We start from the raw sequence: 21,351 nt of genomic DNA on the forward strand, positions 1-21,351 counted from the left end.
TCCAGAGCATTTGGTCATCCCGTCAGCACTCAATAGAGGGAAGACAGCTCTGCTACCCAATTTGACGGAGAGCTCCCTTGTGCTGTTCAAAGCTATGTACTCTCAGCCTTGAGGGGATCTGCAGCACGATGCGCCCTTGATTCCAAATTCTATGTGTCAAGCTTATTCTGCGCCATGCCCGCCCATTTCAGATGCGAATGGGCCGCAACTTTTTGCGCTTTTGCGAGTGAAAAGTAGGTATATGCGGGCTATTGCGATGATGCCTGATTGATAATTCGTTGCAACTGGGTTGAGGTGTCCATGGGCTTTGGAATACCGTTCGGACGAACTCGGCGCGTCAGCCATCCTGCGATGTTGCGATTCTTGAACACATTGACGAGGAACGTTGCTGCACATTTCTGAAGAGTAACGCCATATTCGTTCATTTCTTCAGAATTGTTTTTGTTCGATCAAGTCCGGGTCAAAGAGTTCAATTCCCGTAGGGTGGAACTGAAACTTGGTGTTTGTTTCTCTCACTAAACAGGTGCGCTCAAACTTCACGCCCAAACAGAGCTTCCCCCTTGAGAGCATCACCTTCAAAGCTGGCAGAATGTCACATGCTACCCATTGGAAATACAGTCACTAATGTCTTGGCTGTCTTTCTTCAGTTCTCCTTTGATGCGGGTGTCGGCTCGAAATGCTTCACGTGGCACATCTCGCAGTGCCCAAAAGAGCTTCTTCCAAGACCATTGCGATGTCGAAAAGATGAATGCGAAGACACGACACAATTTGCCCAAACGATAGTGATCCTTTTGACAGTGCAACAGTGACGGTATAGCCTCGATATCGAGAGATCAGGCCCAATGGCTCTGCACCAAGCAATGTCCTTAGCACCGCTTGACCAAGCCAGTCATCCCAAACGCGTACCACGAGAAGAGAGGCTGCAATTCCAGGCTCCATTCACAACTCAAGAGGCATGTTACTTGACCCTCTTGCTGAAATCTCGAAACTATCTGGAGAAGCCAAAACAACCAGACTGCCTACAATCACGATAGCTCCAAAAACACAGGGTGATCGAGACACCCGCGGCCGAGACTCAGGAGAACACGAAGAGCCTTGAAGGATTGAAGGAAATCTTTCCCAAGAGACGGACGAGCTAGAGTACTTACACCTCTACCACAGAGCCAAGCTCGCGCAGGGTGCTGGGGGAATGCCCAGAACACGCCCACATCCGTGACCTCTGTATCAAGGAGCCTCTTAGAAATCGGTCTCGAAGAGTTTTCAACCAAGAGTCACCAGCAGGAAGTGACTGTGATGGGCCTAACATAGCTGTTTTATACAACTACCTACGCATTCAAGTGATTGTAGAGTGGAAAAAAAAGAGGTGGACGAAATAGTCAGCCATGTGTTGTCAGAGCTACAGGTCCTAGAAGACATGTTCGAATGATGAATAGATGAACCCGCCCCAGTGGGCTTTCAAGCTTCTCTCCGTAGCTAAAACCTGTAAAGAAAGATCCGCCCCGAACGCCAAAATGTTAAACGACAAGATTCCTCTCCCTTGTTGTCCTCCGTCTGACAATGTTCCATCACTATCCCCCTTCCGTTATCGTTTTTGTTCGAGAGGTCGTCACTCTTCGTCGCCTTCAGCTTCAGCCTTGGCTTTAGCTTCAGGGAAAAGGCAGGGTGACGCCGGCCGAAATGGTCTTTGATATCAGGAAGGATGTCGTGGGAGAAATCAAACTACTGACTCTGAATGCGATGTCGGTCAGCGAGGACAATTTCATCATGCTCAATGGCAGGCATTGTTGACAGTGGCGTTCGACTCCTTTCCCAAAGAAATTAAAGGAGCCAGCCAAAGAAAATCAACGAGAGACGACGCCTGGAGAAAAGACTCCCCAAAAGCGTTGCGAGGAATATGAGCGGGCGGGAGACGAACAGTAACAACCTCCTTAGCAGAGTGGAAAGTCTCGTCGTCGTAAGCGGAGGAGGCATCCTCAGTCTCTTCCTCGCCAAGGAGGCCGTCAGAGGCAGGGAGTTCATCTTCGATCTCGTCCTGGTTCCAGACGTGCTGAGACAGCGGAGAAGGAGGATGGAGGCGACGGCCAGGAGTCAACAAGAGAATGTGGGAAGCCCGGAGCTTGCGGACGCTCTTGAGGGTATTGGCGAAGCGGACGATGGCTGCAGCGCCCTGGTTGGTAAGGCCAAAGAGCTTGAGCTCGCGCTCAATCTCCTTGAGGGTGCGGAGAGCCTTCAGGCTGGCCTTGACCTTTTGCTGATGCATGGTTGGGGCTGGTGGATGGAGGAGCCTTTGGCTGATGCGAAGATGTTGGATGAAAGGGGGGTTGCAAACAACGGAGAGACGTTGCAAGTAGGATGGTTTGATGCGAAAACTTGAACGAGAAGAAGAAGTTGTTTGGTGGTAAAGGTGGGATAAGGCAAGAAGGGAAGAAGGGAAGATGATTCGGGCAGACGGGCGCATATGGGCAGCTGCCAGGAGGAAATGCCCCTACAGGTCTGTTCTGCCAGGCGGTCTTCACCGCACGCCGACGCATCGAGTTCACTTTTTGCCCAGAACTTGTTCACCTCACTTGAATTAGGTCCTTTTATTCAAACATGTTTGCAGTCAACACGATATTTGCATCCGCGATACAGAGAAGATCAGAGTTACGAACAATCTGACAAGGGCTTCGTTAAACACTACGCATATCGAAGCTCAGATATACCGAGGTAGGATGCCAAACAATTATGCTCAAGAAATGCTAGAATGCCTGCATTGCAAAGGGTTTCTCCGACGTGAAGATGTTTCCTCCATGCCAACTACTTTACCGTAGGTAAGTACCTAGTAGTAAGGGAGAGCTGAGGTATCCTGGGAGATGACTGTCACTGTGTCAAAGGCCGACGGACAGGGAAATCGATCCGAAGACAAGCAGAAGACGGATTTCATAATCGTCAACGGTGCCATTTCGATCGACGAGAAGTACGAGAGTATATCTCTTCGAAGTTCAAAAACTTTCTGAAGACTGTACTATACCCAATTAATGCTGAGTACACCCCAGGTTATCCCAGATATTTCGATCAACTAAAGATATACCCTCCTAGCCCGCGAAATATCCAACTTGAGAGAACTCCCGACCCTTACAATTGCTATTCACCAGCCCTCATCGCCGCTTCATATACGCCAGCATCCCTACAGCCACCAGCGGCATCAAAAGTGCCCCAGCCGCCTTTACCATCGAAGCCTTAATTTGAGGAGTAATCACCCGGTCGACAAGCTCCTGGAACTGCGCAGGCGCGTTGCCTATGGGATACGGGTCCTTGGGGATGTCCTTGTCGAGGAAGGGACATATCTGCTCCCAGCCAAATCCGCCCTCGAGGGTACAACAAAGAAGTTGGTCCCTTGGGACTAAGCGTTTGACCTTTTGGGCACTATAAAATCACACATCATGCGTTAGCTATTCTGTTTCATACACGGGAGAGAAAGACAAGAAGACAAAAACATACTCGAGGACGCCGTCCCGCTTTGCCTGTTCCATGCCGCCTTTGATGCCCTTGTAATGAAACATGACTTCTTCAAAGGCAATGTGAAGCCCAACAAATGCCTTGACCCACGGATCAACGTATTGGGTGACGCTCATGGGGAAGGAGTTGCAAGCTTTGAACATGCCGGCAATGGTATTGTTCATCGACCGTTCCCAGGCATTGGCATCGCGCTCGACGAGTATAAATTTCGCATTCGGGTAGAACTCGGTAAACTCCTCGATGAAGAACTGCGGAATCTCGACAACGGCCTATGGGGAAGTAGAAAATCGCTGTTAGTCAAACGTGTTGGCTTTTGAAACGGCTTTCAACATACATCGTAGTTGGCGAGCCACTTGTCAAACTCAGCCTTGCCGTAAGGCTTCCCGGCGCCTTGGTACTTGCAGCGGATGGCCTCTTCGAAGATGGCCATGTGGGTGGTTCCCTGGAGGACGACTTCGTACATGTGATATGCGGAGTAGCCGAGCTTGTTGAGTGCCTGATAGAGAGAAAATGTCCCGACACTGGCATTGATCAGGAGTTAGGAATACGCCGCATTGAACAGAGGTCAAGCAAGCTGAAGGTGACGCACCGGCTGCGGCTAAAGACGATGACTTTCTTCTCCTTGACCTTTTCAGGGGTGGGAAGTCTGTCGATGAGGCGAGACATGATGGTTTGGGATTGGTTGGATATATCAAAGGCTCAGGAGACAATTGATTTCTGGTCTATTCGAGTATAAATGCCAGAATCCCAGGCCATCTATCACTGAACAATAGGGTCCACAAACTTATATACATATCTCTCTCTCATCCCCCCCGACAAATCAACACTCTATCCTCTAACCTCCAACAGCAAAACTACGGAGACAGGGGCACAGGGTCTCGGCTATCCTAGCCGTAAAGTCAACCCGGACAGCAGAGCAGCTCCGGTCGGGCGTAAATCTGATGACACGGAGCAACGATATTTCGGAGTTGGACAGCAAGAAACTAATTGCAAGGGCTGATTCGATGTTAAGCCAGAGAGCCTTGGGCTAGGCCACCGAGGGCCTGGACATGATGCTGACAGGGACGCCACGATGTGTTAGGGTAGGCATTTCAGTTGCACGATATCTCGTCCTATAGACGTGATCGAGACGCCTAAAGAAGACTACATCTTGCATACATAATGATGAGCCAAGTTCTCTAATACGAAGTTATGCAAGCAAAGAGCGAGCATTCCCGGGCCAACTCCCTCGCCCATCTCTAACAGCGCAAAAGCGAAGCATCGCAGAAGAGGGTCGTCGGAAGTAAGCTCTAACAGCAACTGGCCTCGTTTAGCAACGATTAGCAGGGGGCCATTGCCCTCGAGCTATCGATTGGCCCAGCTCGATTGTTGAGCCTGAAAATAGAATAAACTCTCTTCGCAAGGGCTGACACATTGCATACATTCAACGGCGACTGTAGGGCTAACTCCCCGTTGACGAGGACGGCTAGGGAGCAGATAGTACTACTAGGTAGGTAGTATGTAGTAGCAGAGATCCAGCCTGCTTGACGAACGATACGCGTATGACGTTTTGCCTTGGGGGGCACAGGGGGGGGGTCGTTGTTTGTTAGTCATTAGTTTTCTGGAGTAGCAGCGATCTTTCATCATCTATGGGCTCAGTTTACTCTTGCGTGTACTAGGTAGTAAACTTGATTTCAGTTTCGATAGGAGATATTACATATCTAGTGCCTGATCGTAGTCTGTTGCCATGACGTTGCGACAACTTGCTCAACCATAGGTTAACCAGAGGAAGATGACATAGAGACGACAACGCAACCTTTGAGAAACTGTACCCCTGTCCTCCATAACCTACAACACAACACCACATCAGTAATCAGGCTTACCTATGTATAAGCAAGCAACACGCAAAGCAAACGACGTTCACAACAAACATGACATTGGAAGTAATAGTGGCTTCTCTCTCGTCGTACGACGTTGAACTACCTATACGCCTCAACGGCTTACTGACTGGCCTTGCTGAGTGGCTGAACCGGCACTTCGTGTCGTTCGTGTTCGCCACTGCATGTGTCAAAACCGGCTTCAACTATCTAAAACTTCCCAAGTGATCGGATCGATGGCCACTGATGATGCCATAAGCACATCAAGGACCCCGGATCGGCAGATGCATTTTCCGAATTCGCAAGAGACGATTGCTTCATCGAAGGGGTCCTGCTCCTCGTTGAAGAAGCCTCACGGGCTTTCTCTCTCCCGACGTGCGACAAACCAGAGACAGACTTTCCGGGCTGTTGTTTGGCTTGGAGATTGCCTTGCCGGGATAGCCCGCTCAAGTGGAGGCCTGTCGCTTCAACGGATAATCTTGTTCGTCTTTGATCGGACTCGCTGTGGTGTCGCGAGGTCACGTAACGATGGCTTCAAGCACCATCCTTGGGACTTGGTAGAGCGCATTCTTTTACATGTTGCATTCACTCAACGATTGAGGCATATCAAGCCTTGGGGGCCATCAGGAGTATCAGATGGTTTTTTTTCTTCCTTTTTCCCATGCTTGAAGGGGTTAAAAGCCGCTGCGTGGGAGGCATGCGTTACATCCTGCAGAAACGCATGTCCTCGGCGATATAGCAGGGGACACAGAGAGCAGCCGACGAACCGGACAATTTGCAATTCAGGCAAAGTCGAATCGCTGTGTCCCTTGGCTCCCCACGCGTTAAAGAGTCTGCAGCTGCTGCGCGACAAGCCTCCAGACGGACCCGTTTCTGGAGATGGAACCTCCCTCCCTCCCGCTCCGCTGAGCGATTTCGGGGGTGGTGATTTTGGTCTGGGGGAAGGCTTTTTGCTCGTCACAAGATTCAATCTTCACCAGGGATCGCTATCGAGAGCCCCCACCAGCGGCTAGAAACTCGGGGTCAGGCCCTTGCTCTGAATTTTTTCTCTTCTGCGTTTCCTTCAGTTTGTGTGTATGTGTGTGTGCGCGTGTGGGTGCGCCAGATGCTGTTGGTGTCTTCGATGGAGGAATCTCCTAAGGAAGAATCCGGGGGATGAGCAGCCAATGAGCAGCAGACGATAAGAAGACCCTGGAATGTGGCGGCTAGTGTGTCATGAGCCTTTCGGGGACATGGCTGGAGAAACGTCTTGGGGCCTTGTACTCCGTGGCTGTGGCTTCGATCGGGCACGGTACGGAGCAGGTCTGCCCTTGTACTTGTCGATGTGGGAGTTGGTCGAAGTGATATCGCGAGAGAATCGAGGAGGAACTGGCCTGGATGGAAGCGGTTCTGATCAGCTGCGTTCGTGAAGCCATGGCCAGGTACACAGTAAAAGTGGTGGACAGGGGGGAGGGAGAGAGAAGGCGAGGCAGTTGGAAGGGGATTTGTTTTGCATGTGCAACCACTGGCTCGCCCTCGCGAGAGGCTTGTTTCTTCGCCCTGGCATTTCAGTCTCCAATCGATGGTGACATGCCTCTCTCTCTCTGCGCATTAGCCGCAGCCCAACAGGTTGCATGCTCAAAGAGGAATCAATCTCCCTTCTGCCGCAAGCAGGGAGTCCAAACGTTGCAACAGCATCCGCGGCTCGGTCGATTTTTTCTCTCTGGCTGCCCAAGCGGCTCAAACTGCAGCCGAAAGCGAGGAACCGAAACAGAAGCCAAGCTGGGGATCGCCCGTCTCCTCGGATTCACCACCTTCGTCGTCTTTTCTCTCCCTTGCCTTGGACGCTTTGTCTGGGATCAGCCGGAGAACGCTAGTATTACCAGAAGAAGACAAAAAGATAAAGTACAAGCTGGGAGGCGGCCTCTGCACTGTGCTCGCATGTCAGACTGCCGCTTGCGGACGCACACACGGCCAGAGACGGCTGTCTGTGGGCACGGAGCCGAAAAGCTCACGGGCATCCTCGTGATGCGCTGCGATAAACACGATGCCCTCAAGCGGCGAACGGACCACGGGCGCCGCATATCTCGTACGTACAAACAACCGGGACGAGCCTTGCCTTGCCTCTTCCCCCTTTTTCCTCTGCGCCCTGGTGGAAGCTTCTCCTTGGACCCGGCAGATGTTAAGATGGTAGTGCTGCTTGTCGTGCTTCCCGCCGTCGTACCGGCAGCCATGCTTGGTGACACGTCCCTGACATATCGTACACTCGGCATAAGCCGATTCGATCCAGCGCCTAAATCATAACGTAAAAGAAAACCAAAAATAAGACGCTGAAGCTTGTTCTGGGCGCATGCCACCGCCTCGAAACAGGCACAGCCGTGAGATGCTCGGTGGCCCGTAATAGTACCGCCAACTGCCAGCCAGTTGACCTCGTCAGTCCGTACGGGGTACCGGAATACTGTATCAGTGCCTACGAGTACTGCTCGTACTAGGCAGATACCTATGCGGGTGTCAAGGGAGGCGCGAGTGCCTGAGCTAAGACGCGGAAACGCCGTCGCTTGGACGCGTCGTTTCGAGTTTTCTCGCATGAATCTCGCTGGGATGCCCTTTGAGGTAATGGTGACCGCTTCCCAAGGTTTGGTCACTGTACGAGTACTATCTACCTTAGGTACCATACCCGTAAGGTCCAGTACCTAGCCACTCGTCTCTGGAATCGGAGCAGTGGCTCAGCTCAGCTGGTTTGAGGCGCACAGCCTCGAGGTCGTGACGGCTGAGTGGCTGCTTCTCGACCCTTTTCGTGAGATATTGCTGGCCAACTAGGTAACGGCTAGGTGGTAACCATACCGTCAAGATTACGGGTAATCGCTGTAGGCTGCCGGTAGGCAGTGGTACAGATACATTTGTATATTACACAAAGCAGCAGAGAAGCAATCATCATCCCCCCCAGCCAGCGAAGCACATGCATCCGGCTGCAGTCAGACTGACGATGCGCACCCAACGAAGCAGAAGCAGACTTGATCAGACCCTGCAGGCAACTCCGCAGCTCCAGATCGTCCAAGGCCAGGATGATAGTGACCTGAAGCCGCCCGGACAGTCATATCGCAAGTCATCGGATGGTAATCGGAGCAGGTTCACTGGTCCAGCCGTTCTGGAAGCGCGAGCCCCCTTCTGTGAGGTGTTTTTGATGCATCTCCATTTCCACCCCCCGACAATCGAGAATCTAATGACACGATTCAATGAGCAAAGCCTCGGGCGCTGCAGCCACTCAGAGTCCAGAGCCGGTCCCGACTAGCGGTCGAGCAGCCACCACCGGTCTCTGGCTGAGCCCCCTTATCAGGGACTCGAGGTACTTGTACTTTTTTATTTTTATTTTTTGCGGGATGGGAGGAGTTCCTCGTACACGTACAGTACAGTGTAGGCGGGAGGGCGAGCTGACGGGACGCGCAAGTACCGATGACGGAGGCAAAAAGTACAGGCGATTTATTACAATTGCTTTTGGTTTGAGTTTTCGGGGATTCTTACGAGGGAAGTCTGGGGAGGGGGAGAGGGGGAAAGGCTGGGCTGATAGAGCCAGTTCTAATAATACCTACCAAGGCTGGGTTGGTGAGAGATGGATGGATAGTAGGTATAGTCGGTATCTCAGTATGGTTTGTGTGTAATATCTGTAGAAGAGGCAGTTCTGACTCGACAAAAGATTCAATGGGGAAGAAGAGGGTCGAGCCAAGTACTGTAGTGCTGCCTGGTTTCTTCTACAGAGCTTCTGGATCAACCTGCCCGGCAAACAGGAGTCGTGACCTGCAAGCCATTGCGCACAGGGACAACCCGTGATGCAATCAAAGGTACAAGTACAGGCAGATCGTGATGCCGCAGCTGGGGATGGCCTCCTTGTTTCCGTACCGCTACCACGCGATAATCCGGCCCCATCCACCAGGGCCGCACTACCAAGAGGTGGCACCAAGATAACAGGACCGGACCTCTCATGTGGCAAAGCAACTCCAATAAGGTAACTCGGCCACTCCACAATGAGTGACAATACGGGGGCGACTTGTGGGCGAATGGAGCAAGACTGTGAGATGCTCGACGATGAGGTACTGATTGTACTGATTGTACTGCCTGTACACAGGTTTCAGCCGAGGAGGCTGATGGTGATGGTTATTACCTAGGTATGGCAAATCCAGTACTAGACGAACCGAGAAGATTCAATCGCCAGTAGCAGTGATTCAGTGTCATCTGGCTTCAAAGACGAAGGAGTCAGAGATAAGGACTGGTTGCGATAATGATCGAAAGTTGTTCGGTTGGCAGCGTAAGGGTGTCTGGTAGAGGTAGGTAGTATGATTGCATCCATCACTTTGACGAGGGGGATCTTCCGAAAGTGTCCAAGAACCAAGAGACCCAAACCAGAAAAAGGACCTGATACCAGCCGGTACATCCTTACACAGTATTGCACAGTGCCCATCTGACTTTCTCCTGCCATAGCGCCGCCCACGGGTGAGAATCTCAAGTGCGGCTGCTTCCAGCTGGGGGATACATAAACCTCGTCGCCCGTGGCATCTTGGACGCCTCGATCTCTCTTCTCTCCTTCTACTTGAGCATAATATCCCAACACTCTGTTTGAATTGCATTCATTCGCAAACAACACCTTTTTCTATCGCGTCGTTTTCCTCTCTTCCTCTCTTTTCCCACATCACCACACACACAACCGCCCATCATGGTGAGCCGCCCTCCATTCCTACAGATTGGCATCACGCGCATATCTCCCATCTGGATACTAACTTGCTGCGCGAATAGGCCAACCGAGCAGTTTCAACGTCTCGAACTGAGCTTGTACGAATCCCTCCATCCTCGACAAACAACCCAATCTGAGATTCGACAATTACTGACTCCGCGCCCTTCCACAGCTGAATAAGTATCTCAAGCTCGACCAGCAGGGCAAGATCATGGCCGAGTACGTCTGGATCGACTCGACCGGCGGCACTCGATCAAAGTCAAGGGTGTGTACCGCTTCCATTTTCCTTATCTCGACCCCTGTCGGCTGCATTGTGCATCGTCCTGCATAGCGCATGCAACCCCGACTTGTCCCGGTTTTTGGTGGCGGGGCAACGGAGCCAACGAGACGCCACGAGAGAAGCGTGTCTTGGTGTGGCTTGAGAGCCGGAATTCAGAGACCACAGACAGGAGAGTCAAGAGTCGGGGCGAGAGTCCTCGTGTCCGGCTGTGATGGATGCTCCTGTGGTACCTGATTTCCTGCTCAAGGCCCTGGCTGTTTGCGGTTTCGCGAGGGATGAGTCCAAACTCGTGTCTCTCCCTCTCAGCCAAGCTCAGCCTCGCCGCTCCCCAAAATAGCCCCAACACCCCCCCCCCCCCGGTCTCTCCGTTACCCAGCACGGAGCAGAGAGACCCGCTCCGTGTCGTCCATGACTTGCGTTGCCCCGTATGACTCGGCCAGCATCGGGTTTGGTGGCATCGATCGTCGCGGGCGGCGAGAACGGAGGCAGAAGGGGTGACGCCATGATGGAACCATTGTGCACTTGTCTGTGTTCTTGCTGCTAACGTTGGATGCCCGAATGTAGACGCTCCCCGAGCTCAAGGACAAGAAGTACGAAGTCGCCGACCTGCCCGTCTGGAACTTCGACGGCTCCTCCACCGACCAGGCCCTCGGCCACGACTCAGACGTCTACCTGCGCCCCTGCGCCGTCTTCAACGACCCCTTCCGCGGCTCGCCCAACATCATCGTGCTCGCCGAGTGCTGGAACCCCGACGGCACCCCCAACAAGTACAACTTCCGCCATGAGTGCGCCAAGGTCATGGAGGCCCACGCCGAGCACGAGCCCTGGTTCGGTCTCGAGCAGGAGTACACCTTCCTCGACTCTGACGACAGACCCTATGGCTGGCCCGTTGGTGGTTTCCCTGCTCCGTATGTGACTCCCTTTATTCGCCCGCTGCACCCCTGAACGTTTACTGACGCCTTTGATACAGTCAGGGTCCCTACTACTGCGGTGTAGGCGCCGGCAAGGTCGTCCTCCGTGACGTTGTCGAGGCCCACTACAAGGCCTGTCTCTGTAAGTTGCTGCTTGTTATTTTGAAGTAGAAACGAAGAGAGGCTAACAGGATATCCTTTCAGATGCCGGCATTAACATTTCTGGCACCAACGCCGAGGTCCTTCCCGCCCAGTGGGAGTTCCAGGTCGGCCCCTGCACCGGTATCGAGATGGGCGACCAGCTCTGGATTGCTCGCTTCTTCCTCAGCCGCATCGCCGAGGAGTTCGGCGCCAAGGTCTCCCTGCACCCCAAGCCCATCAAGGGCCCTTGGAACGGCAGCGGCCTGCACTCCAACTTCTCCACCAAGGAGATGCGCGCCGAGGGCGGCATGAAGTACATCGAGGAGGCCCTCAAGGCCCTCGAGCCTCACCACGCCGAGTGCCTTGAGGAGTACGGCGAGGACAACGACCAGCGCCTCACTGGCGACTGCGAGACCGGCTCCATGGACAAGTTCAGCTGGGGCGTTGCCAACCGTGGCACCTCCATCCGTATCCCCCGAGAGACCGCCGCTCGTGGCTGCGGCTACTTTGAGGATCGCCGCCCTGCCTCCAACGCCGACCCGTACCGCATCACCAGGGTCCTGATGACCTCCATCTTTGGCAAGGTCTAAGTGGATGAGGACGGTTCGGATACCAACTGGGAGGGCTGTTCTCAACCCACCGGAAGAGGAAAAGGCGCACAGTTATGAGATGCTAATGTGAATAAGAGGATAATCGTGGAATGCCAGAGCGCTTCCATGGGGTTAAATTACGGCGTATGGGGTCCATCTTGCTTTCTTTGGTTTTTTGACTTCAACATACATCATGCTGTGGGAGAAGTTTCATCAGTTTATTAGTTAGATGTGAAGACTGTGCACAACGGAGTGCGAGTTAGATCTTGATGATGATGGCCCTTCCGTCAAGGGCCTCAGCAACCTGCTTTAATATTTCCCTGTCTGGCCCGTCTGTATATATGCGGCGCCGAGTAACGAAGAGTCATGGAGTATATTCTCTCAAATGATTTTTCCACATTACATTTTTCCTATCGGCAAGTTTTTAATCTCGAAGTTGCTAAGGTCCCTGTGTCTACCTTTTATGTCCATTTGCCCAGCTCAACACAGCGAGCACATACCAACAACCTACTTTTCTTCCGAGATAAAAGCCAGAATTCCATAACACAACCTTGAAGCCACGGCTGCAATGACCTTGCTCGTCAATATGGTCTCGAATAAGCAAAGGTTTGAAGCAGGCCACCCAAAACAATGGCAGAATACACACTGCAAAGCCTAGCCTAGCAGCTCAACCTTAGAAGGCTCTTGGTATAGTTATCGAAGAGTCTGAAGGTTCGCAGTATATCATGCAAGTACCTACTTTTACACATTCTCCTCTTCCCGCCTGTTTGGTGAACGTTGCCTACTAGGTATCTACCTAATATAGGCCAATGCGATGAGGAATCCGCAGAGTTCCGAGCGTGATGGTAAGAACAAAGCCACCTCGGTAAGCGGAAGGGCATTATACAAGCTGCTTTAAGCGCGCAGGAGGAAGTGAGGGTCTTGTCTCTTGCATGGGAGAAGGCTTGTACTTGGCCGTGTAAAGAGGCAGTTGCATGCCACTACGTTAGTAGGTACTCGCCCAGCACATCACAGCGAGCACATGCTGACAACTTCTCTCCCCCATCTGGTAAACCAAGTCTGGTCTCATAAAGGCATCATAGATATCATTACGTCGTTCGACCCTCGCCCGCTCTCTTTCAGTTTGCGTCTATTTGTATTTATAATACTACAGTCCCCCTTTCCGCCGGCCACCATGCCTTCCTCTAGCCAACCCTCGCCATCTGACAACCTACAAATCTTCGCCACAGCCCACAGCCAAGCTTTTGTCCTTGCAAACACGGCCCCAGGTTCCGAGGATCCCAAGCTCCTGACGCTGGATCTCGGTAACCACCACAAGGCAACTGCGGCAGAGGCATCTCCGGACACAACTTCGGTGAAATGGGCTGGCATGGTGAATCTCCGTGACCCTTGCTTTTCCATGAGCCGCTTAGCAATGAAGTGCGTCGTCCGTCGGCGTACACTCAGAGATGCTGGTTGGTATTGACAGTCTCCAGCGCGGCGCCCTGCCTACGGTGCTTGTTTTTCATCCAAGATGGCGATCCTACGCGACTTTGCCTCAACTACATCTGTATGTGTGCTGACTGACTGACTGAGCGACTGACTGACTGACTGGCGGCCCGTTGTTTGCCTCTGTCCGTCATGTTTGCTGTGCTGACGTGACTGCAGGGAAGGACAACGGGGCCAAGGGTTGTCTCGAGTGTGTTTACGATGGCAAAGTGTGCACATAGGTGAGTTCTCCGAACAAACTGTGCGCAAAGAGTCACAGGGAATTGACGAGATGACAGGGTGGCAGCACGCCCACCGAGACCGTCTCATCGCAACTACGACTTGCCCGCCACTATGCATTACAAGCTCTTCTCGGGGGTATCAAGGATCCGGCTGAAGCACTGGAGGTGAGTTAACGACGCCCTTGACAGGACGTGACATTTGCTTATACAATGGCACCTCGACTGGAGCAGGCTCAACGGAGGCTGTACAAAACGGCGTCGGTGTACATGAATCTTTGTTGGCAGTTGGCTGATATTAACGTCCTCTATTCCGTTCATCGCTCCCACGAACGCGAAGAACGGGCTATGATGCGCAAGGAGATGGAGCAGGCAGAAAGGAAAGAGAAGCGGAAGGGCAAGAAGCCGAAGCATCGTGGCAACAAGACAGACAGCGGCAAAGGAGCTGCCGGGAAAAGTGACGGCGAAACCGCAACGGAGCTACCGGTTAGTGACACATATCCCAGCGGATTCGGCATCCAGCTCGCCCACGTCGTCCTCTTACGCAAAATCTGGAGGCAGAATCAGACGACCCTGGTGCAGCTCGAGGCCCAAAGCGTGCTCCTGTCTGCCCTCATGAGGGGGGAGGTGCAAGCCCCCTCGCTTCTGTCTTCAGCGTATGAAGAAATGGTCAAGTCGGTAAAGCTGTCGTGCGAGGTCTTGGAGAAGCTCTTGGAGAAATTCGAGGTGCAACCTCATGGTTTGAATATCCCGGACAAGCTGAGGAAGGCTGCGATGGAGCTATAGGCACGGGCGGCAGTACTCTCTCTCTCTCTCTGCTCTCACTTTTGCTCTACTCACTCTCGGCCTCTGTCTATTTCCGTCTGCCTCGCATAGTCTTTCCCTGATTCTTTTTCTTTCACCGATGGGACATCTTGTATCTAGTGTGAGACATTGATATTGTAGCGAAACAGCGAGGTAGTATTTCCAAGACAGGATAGAGTCCAGACCCCGGTGCTCCAACACTTGCAGTCCAAGACTTACAAGGATCACGGCCAACCGAGGACCGGGATTGGTGGGCAGGTCTCGAGCGTCCAGTGCGATCGATCTATATCATTGTCTCACGCCGCTCTCGGGCAAGCAAACCGTCGCTTTGTGATGCTTGGCCTTAATACAGTAGTAGTAGTAACGCAGGTGCGAAGAATGCCGGCCATGTTGCCCCCCTGTTGCCTCTGTTTATGTACGAGAACTACTAGCCAGCCATGGCGATGGCGCCCCGGCGGACGGGCGCCATTGTCGAGGTTAAAGTTGGCGGCGACGGCTAATTGGACTCTGGACCACAAGGTTCAAGCACGAGATGCAACCTTGGCCCAAGCATAAACCGGCCTCGTCCTATCAGACGACAGCCGGCTCTTCCTTGCCCATCTACTCCCTCATTACTCGGACGGATGAGACCCGGCAAAAGCGCGTGTTTCTTATTTTGTTTTCCATGTCTATTTCTTCTTCTTCTTCTTCTTCTTCTTCGTCCGCCTATCTGCCTCTTTTGTCCTTTATTTCTCTTTCGCTTTTCTGTCTCTCCGTTTGCGGACGGAACGTACGGAGGCTGGTTTCCTTGGGGGCTTTCAGGTCAGGTTGCGAGTTGCCCCCCCCCCCCCCCCCCTCCTTGGCGCATTGCCGAGACGGGAAGGTTGCATGGATTAGAGACGTCCGAGGTATTCCCAAGGGAGAAGCTGGGATTTTTTTTTAACTTATCACAAAGCATGGCTAAAAAGGCTCTTTTATTGGGAATCTTGTTTATGCCACGGTACATGTGCTTTTCTTTTGCGGACTATTGATTTCTTTTTCTTCCCGGGAGGGGAAGGGGGGGGGGGGGGGGGGGGGGGGAGTAATACTTACATACATAGTAGTATGATTGAAGAGGCGCTCCTGGGTGGGTTTCCTATTCTTGGGGTTCTGGGTTTTGCAGAAGAGAGAGGGGAATGGAGGTTTCCTTGGCGAGCTTATAGGGCCGAATGAGTGCCTTGTATGGTGGACGTCTTATACAGGTATTGTATGGATGATGGTTGAATGCTGTTATGTTTGGGGGGGCAGAATGAAGGGAGTGGAATATACCTGCCTTGACTGGAGGGGGGAGTGAGATCACGGATATGGTGGGCACGGACGGGTTAGGTAGGTAGGTAGGTAGGTAGGTAGTAGATGCGGCGGCTTTTATGACTGGGGGAGTGGCATCAGCAGGGAGCAACGCATTATGCGGGAGTGATGATACTAGGTACTGCTACTACTACAAGTAGCTAACTGGTATGGGGGATGCAAGGAGGGCGAGGAGAAATCATGTGGAAGGTGCTTACAAGTATAAAGTGTCAGTTGTCCCGCTACTGATGTGTCTATAGAGATAGGGATATGTATCGTCCTGTAAGAGGCTTCACCCCGTCTCTTCTTTTCTGACTTGCTCCCTGCCCTTGCCCCCCCTCCTCCGACCCCCTCCGCCTCCCCCCTCCTTTGTTCACGATGAAGGCGTCCGTCTACTTGGCGTCCCTGCTGGCGACGCTGTCGATGGCGGTGCCCGTCAAGGAGCTGCAGCTGCGGGCCGAGCCGACGGACCTGCCTCGCCTGATTGTGTACTTCCAGACGACGCACGACAGCAGCAACCGGCCCATCTCGATGCTGCCGCTCATCACGGAGAAGGGCATCGCGCTGACGCACCTCATTGTGTGCTCGTTCCACATCAACCAAGGCGGCGTGGTGCACCTCAACGACTTCCCGCCGGACGACCCGCACTTCTACACGCTGTGGAACGAGACTATCACGATGAAGCAGGCGGGCGTCAAGGTCATGGGCATGGTGGGCGGCGCGGCGCCGGGGTCCTTTAACACGCAGACGCTCGACTCGCCGGACTCGGCCACGTTTGAGCACTACTACGGGCAGCTGAGGGACGCCATTGTCAACTTCCAGCTCGAGGGCATGGACCTGGACGTCGAGCAGCCGATGAGCCAGCAGGGCATCGACCGGCTGATTGCGCGGCTGCGGGCGGATTTCGGGCCCGACTTCCTCATCACGCTGGCGCCCGTCGCGTCGGCGCTCGAGGATAGCAGCAACCTGTCCGGCTTCAGCTACACGGCGCTGCAGCAGACGCAGGGCAACGACATTGACTGGTACAACACGCAGTTCTACAGCGGCTTCGGCAGCATGGCGGACACGAGCGACTACGACCGCATCGTGGCCAACGGGTTCGCGCCCGCCAAGGTGGTGGCCGGCCAGCTGACGACGCCCGAGGGCGCGGGCTGGATCCCGACGAGCAGCCTCAACAACACCATTGTCTCGCTCGTGAGCGAGTACGGCCAGATTGGCGGCGTCATGGGCTGGGAGTACTTCAACAGCCTGCCCGGCGGCACCGCGGAGCCGTGGGAGTGGGCGCAGATTGTGACGGAGATTCTGAGGCCGGGCTTGGTGCCGGAGCTGAAGATTACGGAGGACGATGCGGCGAGGCTGACGGGTGCGTATGAGGAGAGCGTCAAGGCGGCGGCGGCGGACAACAAGAGCTTTGTGAAGAGGCCTAGCATTAACTATTATGCTATGGTGAATGCTTAAGGGAGGGGGGACAAAGGGGGGAAATAGGCAAAGAGTATAAGGGCGGTTTTTGTATATAGGCTGTGTGATGAGAGCATGAATTGATATTCAGTATTGTGTTAACAAACTTGGAATAATGTCTGCTAAAGACTATGACGACAGTATGGAAATGTGAGTGTGCGTGTTGTTGTTGTTGTTGTTGTTGTTGTTGTTGTTGTTGTTGTTGGGTTGAAGCAAGCTTAGACGTAAGTGTAAGTGCGTGGCTGCAGGGGGTTGCAGCATGGCGCGCAAGGTTGCATCAGCTGAGCGACGATCGAGGAAAGGATCTGGACGATCATGGACGGATGTGGGATCAAGGTCGTGGAGATGTGTATCTATGTATACATTTTGAGTAGTGAAACGGGCGAGGCTCGTGTTGGTGTTGGGACTTGTCATCTTCCTATAGTACAAGGTTATACATAGGTAGGTAGGTAGGTAGGGAGGGACTGGGTGAGTGGCATGTGATGGCTGTATGCAAGTCCTAGTAGTACACGGCACATGACAGAGCCTCCCTGTGTGTGTGCTCGACCATGCATCATCAGCCTCATAGTGCAGATCGTGCTCGTGTCTTCTCCCTCTCGCTCTTCATGAACGCCCACCATGCCGATTCCCGCCATCCGTTCAAAGTCGCGGGATACACGGGCATCTTCCCATCCAGCGTGGCATCATGCGCCAGGGCCACAAACACGGTGTCGTCCTGGTCCAGCTTCCGAAGCCTCTCCATGGACTTGATCGCCTCGTCCACGTCCTGGTGCATGCTGGTCCCGCCTGGACACCCGTCGAGGCTGAGCGGGCGGCTTCCATCGAGAACACTGCGAGCGTGGCAGCAGTCGCCGCCCATGAGGACCCATTCGTCGAAGCCCGTCTGGGCCAATCCGGTGACGTGGCCGGGGAGGTGTCCCGGCGCGTCGACAATGTAGAAGCTGCCGTCGCCGAAGAAGTCGTGAGCATACGGGAACGGGCCGAGAGGAATCCATTTGTCCTCGGTCCGGCTCAGCTCGGTGTAATTCTCGCGGGTGAGCAGCGATCTCAGCATCGCCGAGTTGGGGTCGACGGGGTATCCGGGCAGGGCGGCTGCTTTTGTGCCCGGGCCGGCGATGTAGGGGACGTTGGGGAAGAGAGAGGGATCGCCGATGTGGTCGTAGTGGATATGGCTGACGACGATTGCGCTCAGGGAGTCTGGGGAGACGGGGCCCTCGGAGAGGAGGTCGCGGGCGTCTTTGGGGACTTGGGGTTCGAAGATGTGGCTGATGGAGCGGAAGAGCGGAGGGATGACGTCCAGGTTCTGGAGAAATGGTTATTTGAGATTTAATGTCCGGAGATGGAATTTCTCGTCGGTAAATGGACTCTGCGTGAGCCTTGAGGACACTCACCTTTGGCAGGCCGGCGTCAAACAAGATGTTCTTCCCCGAGGGATGGCGCACGAGGAAGCTGTAGTCGGGAAGACGCTGGCGCACCTTGACAATGTCGTCGTCGCCGTCTTGCCAGATCCATCGGTCGGGCAGGTGAACCCACCCCGTGGGAAGGGCGTATACCTGGACAGTGTTGGTCGAGGCAAACGAGGATAGGAGACCCATGATGAAGACGGGATCCCAACTGCAACGGAACGGATGGGGTGATTGAGGCATGCCAGTCTGCTCGAACTCTTGTTTATATCGTCAGTTTGATCCATTTTGAGAGTGTAACACCAAGGCGTCAAGGCATGGTAGCGATCCCCGGGATGCTCTGGGGATTCCGGTCCGGAGCCGTGGAATGACTCCGGTGATCCGCGTCCGTCGGCCACGGCTTGATGCGCCCTACTACCTATGTATGTTTGGGACGCTGATCATTGCTACGCATGGGGGACTCGGGATTCACGCGCGGGACTGGATACAGGCTTTGATGTCATGTTGCGTGACAAGTTTCCCAGAAGCGACAGTTCGACTCGATCGGCGACTCAGAGCGTGGACAGTCCCAGGATAAGGAACGGTCACTCTCGGTAGCCCTGAGATGGGGCTCGGACACGGCCTCACTCAGAGTGCGTTGCGGAGTCTACAGATGGATCCTGTTATGGTAGAGGAGTGGTGATGCTCTCAGCGTTAGCCGAGATGTTTAGGCTTATCAATTTCGTTGTGACTCTGAGGCTTATTGGTTTTGGTTACTGTGTTGCCGGGGTTGTCCGAGGCTCTAGTATTTACTTAGATGGCGACTAATACTCGATATATGCGCGATGCCCCTCAATAGTCGCCTCGTTCTCTCTCCTTGCCTGTCAGATCCTTCATGTATATCATCAAGTCTTGTAGTTGCACGTGAACTCGCAGGGGGGGACATTGTCAAGAAGCCATTGCTTTTGTTCTATCTCTCTTTCACTGGATATATACACCATATCTTACGACGTCTACAACTCTATACATCCTCCTCCTCTCCTTACACGTCTTCTACACCTTCAGGCTCATCTACACCGCATCTAGTGCTTGTGCTCGTGCTCCCGACCACTTCCGCAACACGAACCCTCCATGGCCGCCCTCGCAAGCTGAGCGCGGGTAGCAGGGCGAGCAGCCGGCAGCAAGTCTCGCCCCAAGAGGTCAGGCAGAGGCGAAGCATCCCGAGCGTCGACAGAGCCCGCCTCGCGCTTCGCAATGTTGGACGCGTACACCATGTTGAGCCAGTTGGCCAGGCGGTAGCCGCCCTTTGCAATCTGCAGCTCGACGGTGCCGATGACGGCGTCGTAGTAGGTCGGGTACAGGTCGCCCTGCTGCAGGGCCGCCACGCCGTTGGGCATGACGACGGTGCAGACGAGGGCGTTTGCGTCGCTGGCCCAGCGCGTGGCCGTGCCGATGACATCGCCGAGGGTGTCGCCCTTGATCCAGCCCGCGGCCTGCGACTTGTACGCGCCCGAGGCGATGTCGCTGACGAGCGAGCTGGCCCAGGACTGGGCATCCGCCAGCGAGTCGCCGCCGATGAGCGCCTCGGGGATGTACGTGTCCCAGTCGGCGTGCAGGTTGTCGTTGTAGCCCTGGAACTTGACGGCAATGTCGTTGCCGCCGACCTCGTACGCCTCGTCGTGCAGCGGCTGCGTCATGTCGCCGACAAAGTGCACCAGGAACTTGAGCGCCTCGGCGACGTTGGCGGCGGACAGCCGGCCGTCGCCCACGCGCTGGGTGTAGTTGGCCATGGCGGAGATGGAGCAGCCGGCGCTGCCGCAGTCGCGGTCGTAGTCGACGTTGCACGAGCTGGGCGGGCTGTCCTGGGCGTCGATGAAGTGGAAGGGCGCCGAGAACTTGCCGGCCGCGGTGGTGCGGTAGGTGTCGGCCCAGGAGGCGATGCTGGCCAGGTACGAGCTGGACGTGTCGTTGAGGACTCCCTGGGCCCTGAAGTATTAAGATTGTCAGTGGATGAACTTGTCGTCATCTTCATCATCATCAGTGATGAATAAGTGTCAGTCTGCTCACCATGAGGCCGTGGCTGCGTTGAGATAGTGCTGGGCCACGTAGGCGACGGTTGCGTGGCCCAGGACTCCCCAGGCGTGGGCGCCCTGGAGCGTGGCCAGAGTCGCCAAGGCAATCTTTGACATGGAAGGCATTATGTTGAGGCGAGTCTTGAGAACCGGGATCCAACTACTGGCTCGACTTTGACTGTTGCGTAGATGGAGTCAAGATTCCTCACTGATATCACGGAGACTCAACGACGACGAGGAACAAGGACGGGCATCGCCATCTTATACGACTTCACCCCGTTCCTCTCACTGTCTCGCATCTCCAGCCGAGCAAGCAGAACGCGCCAGCGAGTCCGGCCATTGTCTTTTTCCCTCGTTCCCTTCTCCTCTATTCCCAAAAACTCCATGGCTCTCTTGCTCTCTCGTGGTCGTATCAAAGGCCTTATCTCGACCACAAGGTAGACTTGATCAATCTTTCCCCCCGCGGCCTGCATGCCCGATTCAGCAGGTGTCCAAGATCGCCGCCGCGCTTAGCCGGCGATTCGGCATCTCTGCTGGAGCGGCTTCGAAAGCGCATGTGCCTGTTGAACGGCGTGATAGGGCAGGAAGGAAAGAGAGTTCTCGCGCGGCACTTTTGGTCGCTTCTGCGCTGCCTCATTCGGCG

General features: G+C 54.2%; 7 protein-coding genes across 7 annotated transcripts; 3 read left to right on the top strand and 4 right to left on the bottom strand.

Moving 5' to 3' along the window:
- Positions 1-1,768: 1,768 nt before the first annotated feature.
- TRIREDRAFT_109320 (uncharacterized protein) lies at positions 1,769-2,260 on the bottom strand (the record flags this gene model as incomplete). The annotated part of the gene is made up of 1 exon (XM_006967036.1): positions 1,769-2,260. One exon carries the CDS (start codon positions 2,258-2,260, stop codon positions 1,769-1,771), a length of 492 nt encoding a protein of 163 aa, XP_006967098.1.
- An 877-nt stretch (positions 2,261-3,137) lies between these two features.
- TRIREDRAFT_109321 (uncharacterized protein) lies at positions 3,138-4,164 on the bottom strand (the record flags this gene model as incomplete). Its single annotated transcript, XM_006967037.1, has 4 exons — positions 3,138-3,405; positions 3,481-3,767; positions 3,833-4,019; positions 4,088-4,164. 4 exons carry the CDS (start codon positions 4,162-4,164, stop codon positions 3,138-3,140), a joined length of 819 nt encoding a protein of 272 aa, XP_006967099.1.
- Positions 4,165-9,919: 5,755 nt separating this feature from the next.
- On the top strand, positions 9,920-12,413 carry TRIREDRAFT_122811 (uncharacterized protein). Its single transcript, XM_006966939.1, has 6 exons — positions 9,920-10,044; positions 10,122-10,157; positions 10,232-10,324; positions 10,904-11,247; positions 11,310-11,392; positions 11,455-12,413. Exons 1-6 carry the CDS (start codon positions 10,042-10,044, stop codon positions 11,979-11,981), a joined length of 1,086 nt encoding a protein of 361 aa, XP_006967001.1. The 5' UTR covers positions 9,920-10,041; the 3' UTR covers positions 11,982-12,413.
- Positions 12,414-13,155: 742 nt separating this feature from the next.
- Positions 13,156-14,473, top strand: TRIREDRAFT_109323 (uncharacterized protein; the record flags this gene model as incomplete). Its single annotated transcript, XM_006966940.1, has 5 exons — positions 13,156-13,400; positions 13,457-13,530; positions 13,629-13,678; positions 13,748-13,855; positions 13,976-14,473. The coding sequence occupies 5 exons, from the start codon at positions 13,156-13,158 to the stop codon at positions 14,471-14,473; spliced, it is 975 nt and encodes a 324-aa protein (XP_006967002.1).
- A 1,746-nt stretch (positions 14,474-16,219) lies between these two features.
- On the top strand, positions 16,220-17,254 carry chi18-rel1 (uncharacterized protein; the record flags this gene model as incomplete). Its single annotated transcript, XM_006966941.1, has 1 exon — positions 16,220-17,254. One exon carries the CDS (start codon positions 16,220-16,222, stop codon positions 17,252-17,254), a length of 1,035 nt encoding a protein of 344 aa, XP_006967003.1.
- A 562-nt stretch (positions 17,255-17,816) lies between these two features.
- TRIREDRAFT_109325 (uncharacterized protein) lies at positions 17,817-18,849 on the bottom strand (the record flags this gene model as incomplete). Its single annotated transcript, XM_006967038.1, has 2 exons — positions 17,817-18,557; positions 18,646-18,849. 2 exons carry the CDS (start codon positions 18,847-18,849, stop codon positions 17,817-17,819), a joined length of 945 nt encoding a protein of 314 aa, XP_006967100.1.
- An 869-nt stretch (positions 18,850-19,718) lies between these two features.
- On the bottom strand, positions 19,719-20,825 carry TRIREDRAFT_65156 (uncharacterized protein; the record flags this gene model as incomplete). Its single annotated transcript, XM_006967039.1, has 2 exons — positions 19,719-20,622; positions 20,704-20,825. The coding sequence occupies 2 exons, from the start codon at positions 20,823-20,825 to the stop codon at positions 19,719-19,721; spliced, it is 1,026 nt and encodes a 341-aa protein (XP_006967101.1).
- Between the last annotated feature and the right edge of the window lie 526 nt (positions 20,826-21,351).

This window comes from Trichoderma reesei, assembly GCF_000167675.1.
Source record: "Trichoderma reesei QM6a unplaced genomic scaffold TRIREscaffold_15, whole genome shotgun sequence".
Classification (NCBI taxonomy): domain Eukaryota; kingdom Fungi; phylum Ascomycota; class Sordariomycetes; order Hypocreales; family Hypocreaceae; genus Trichoderma; species Trichoderma reesei.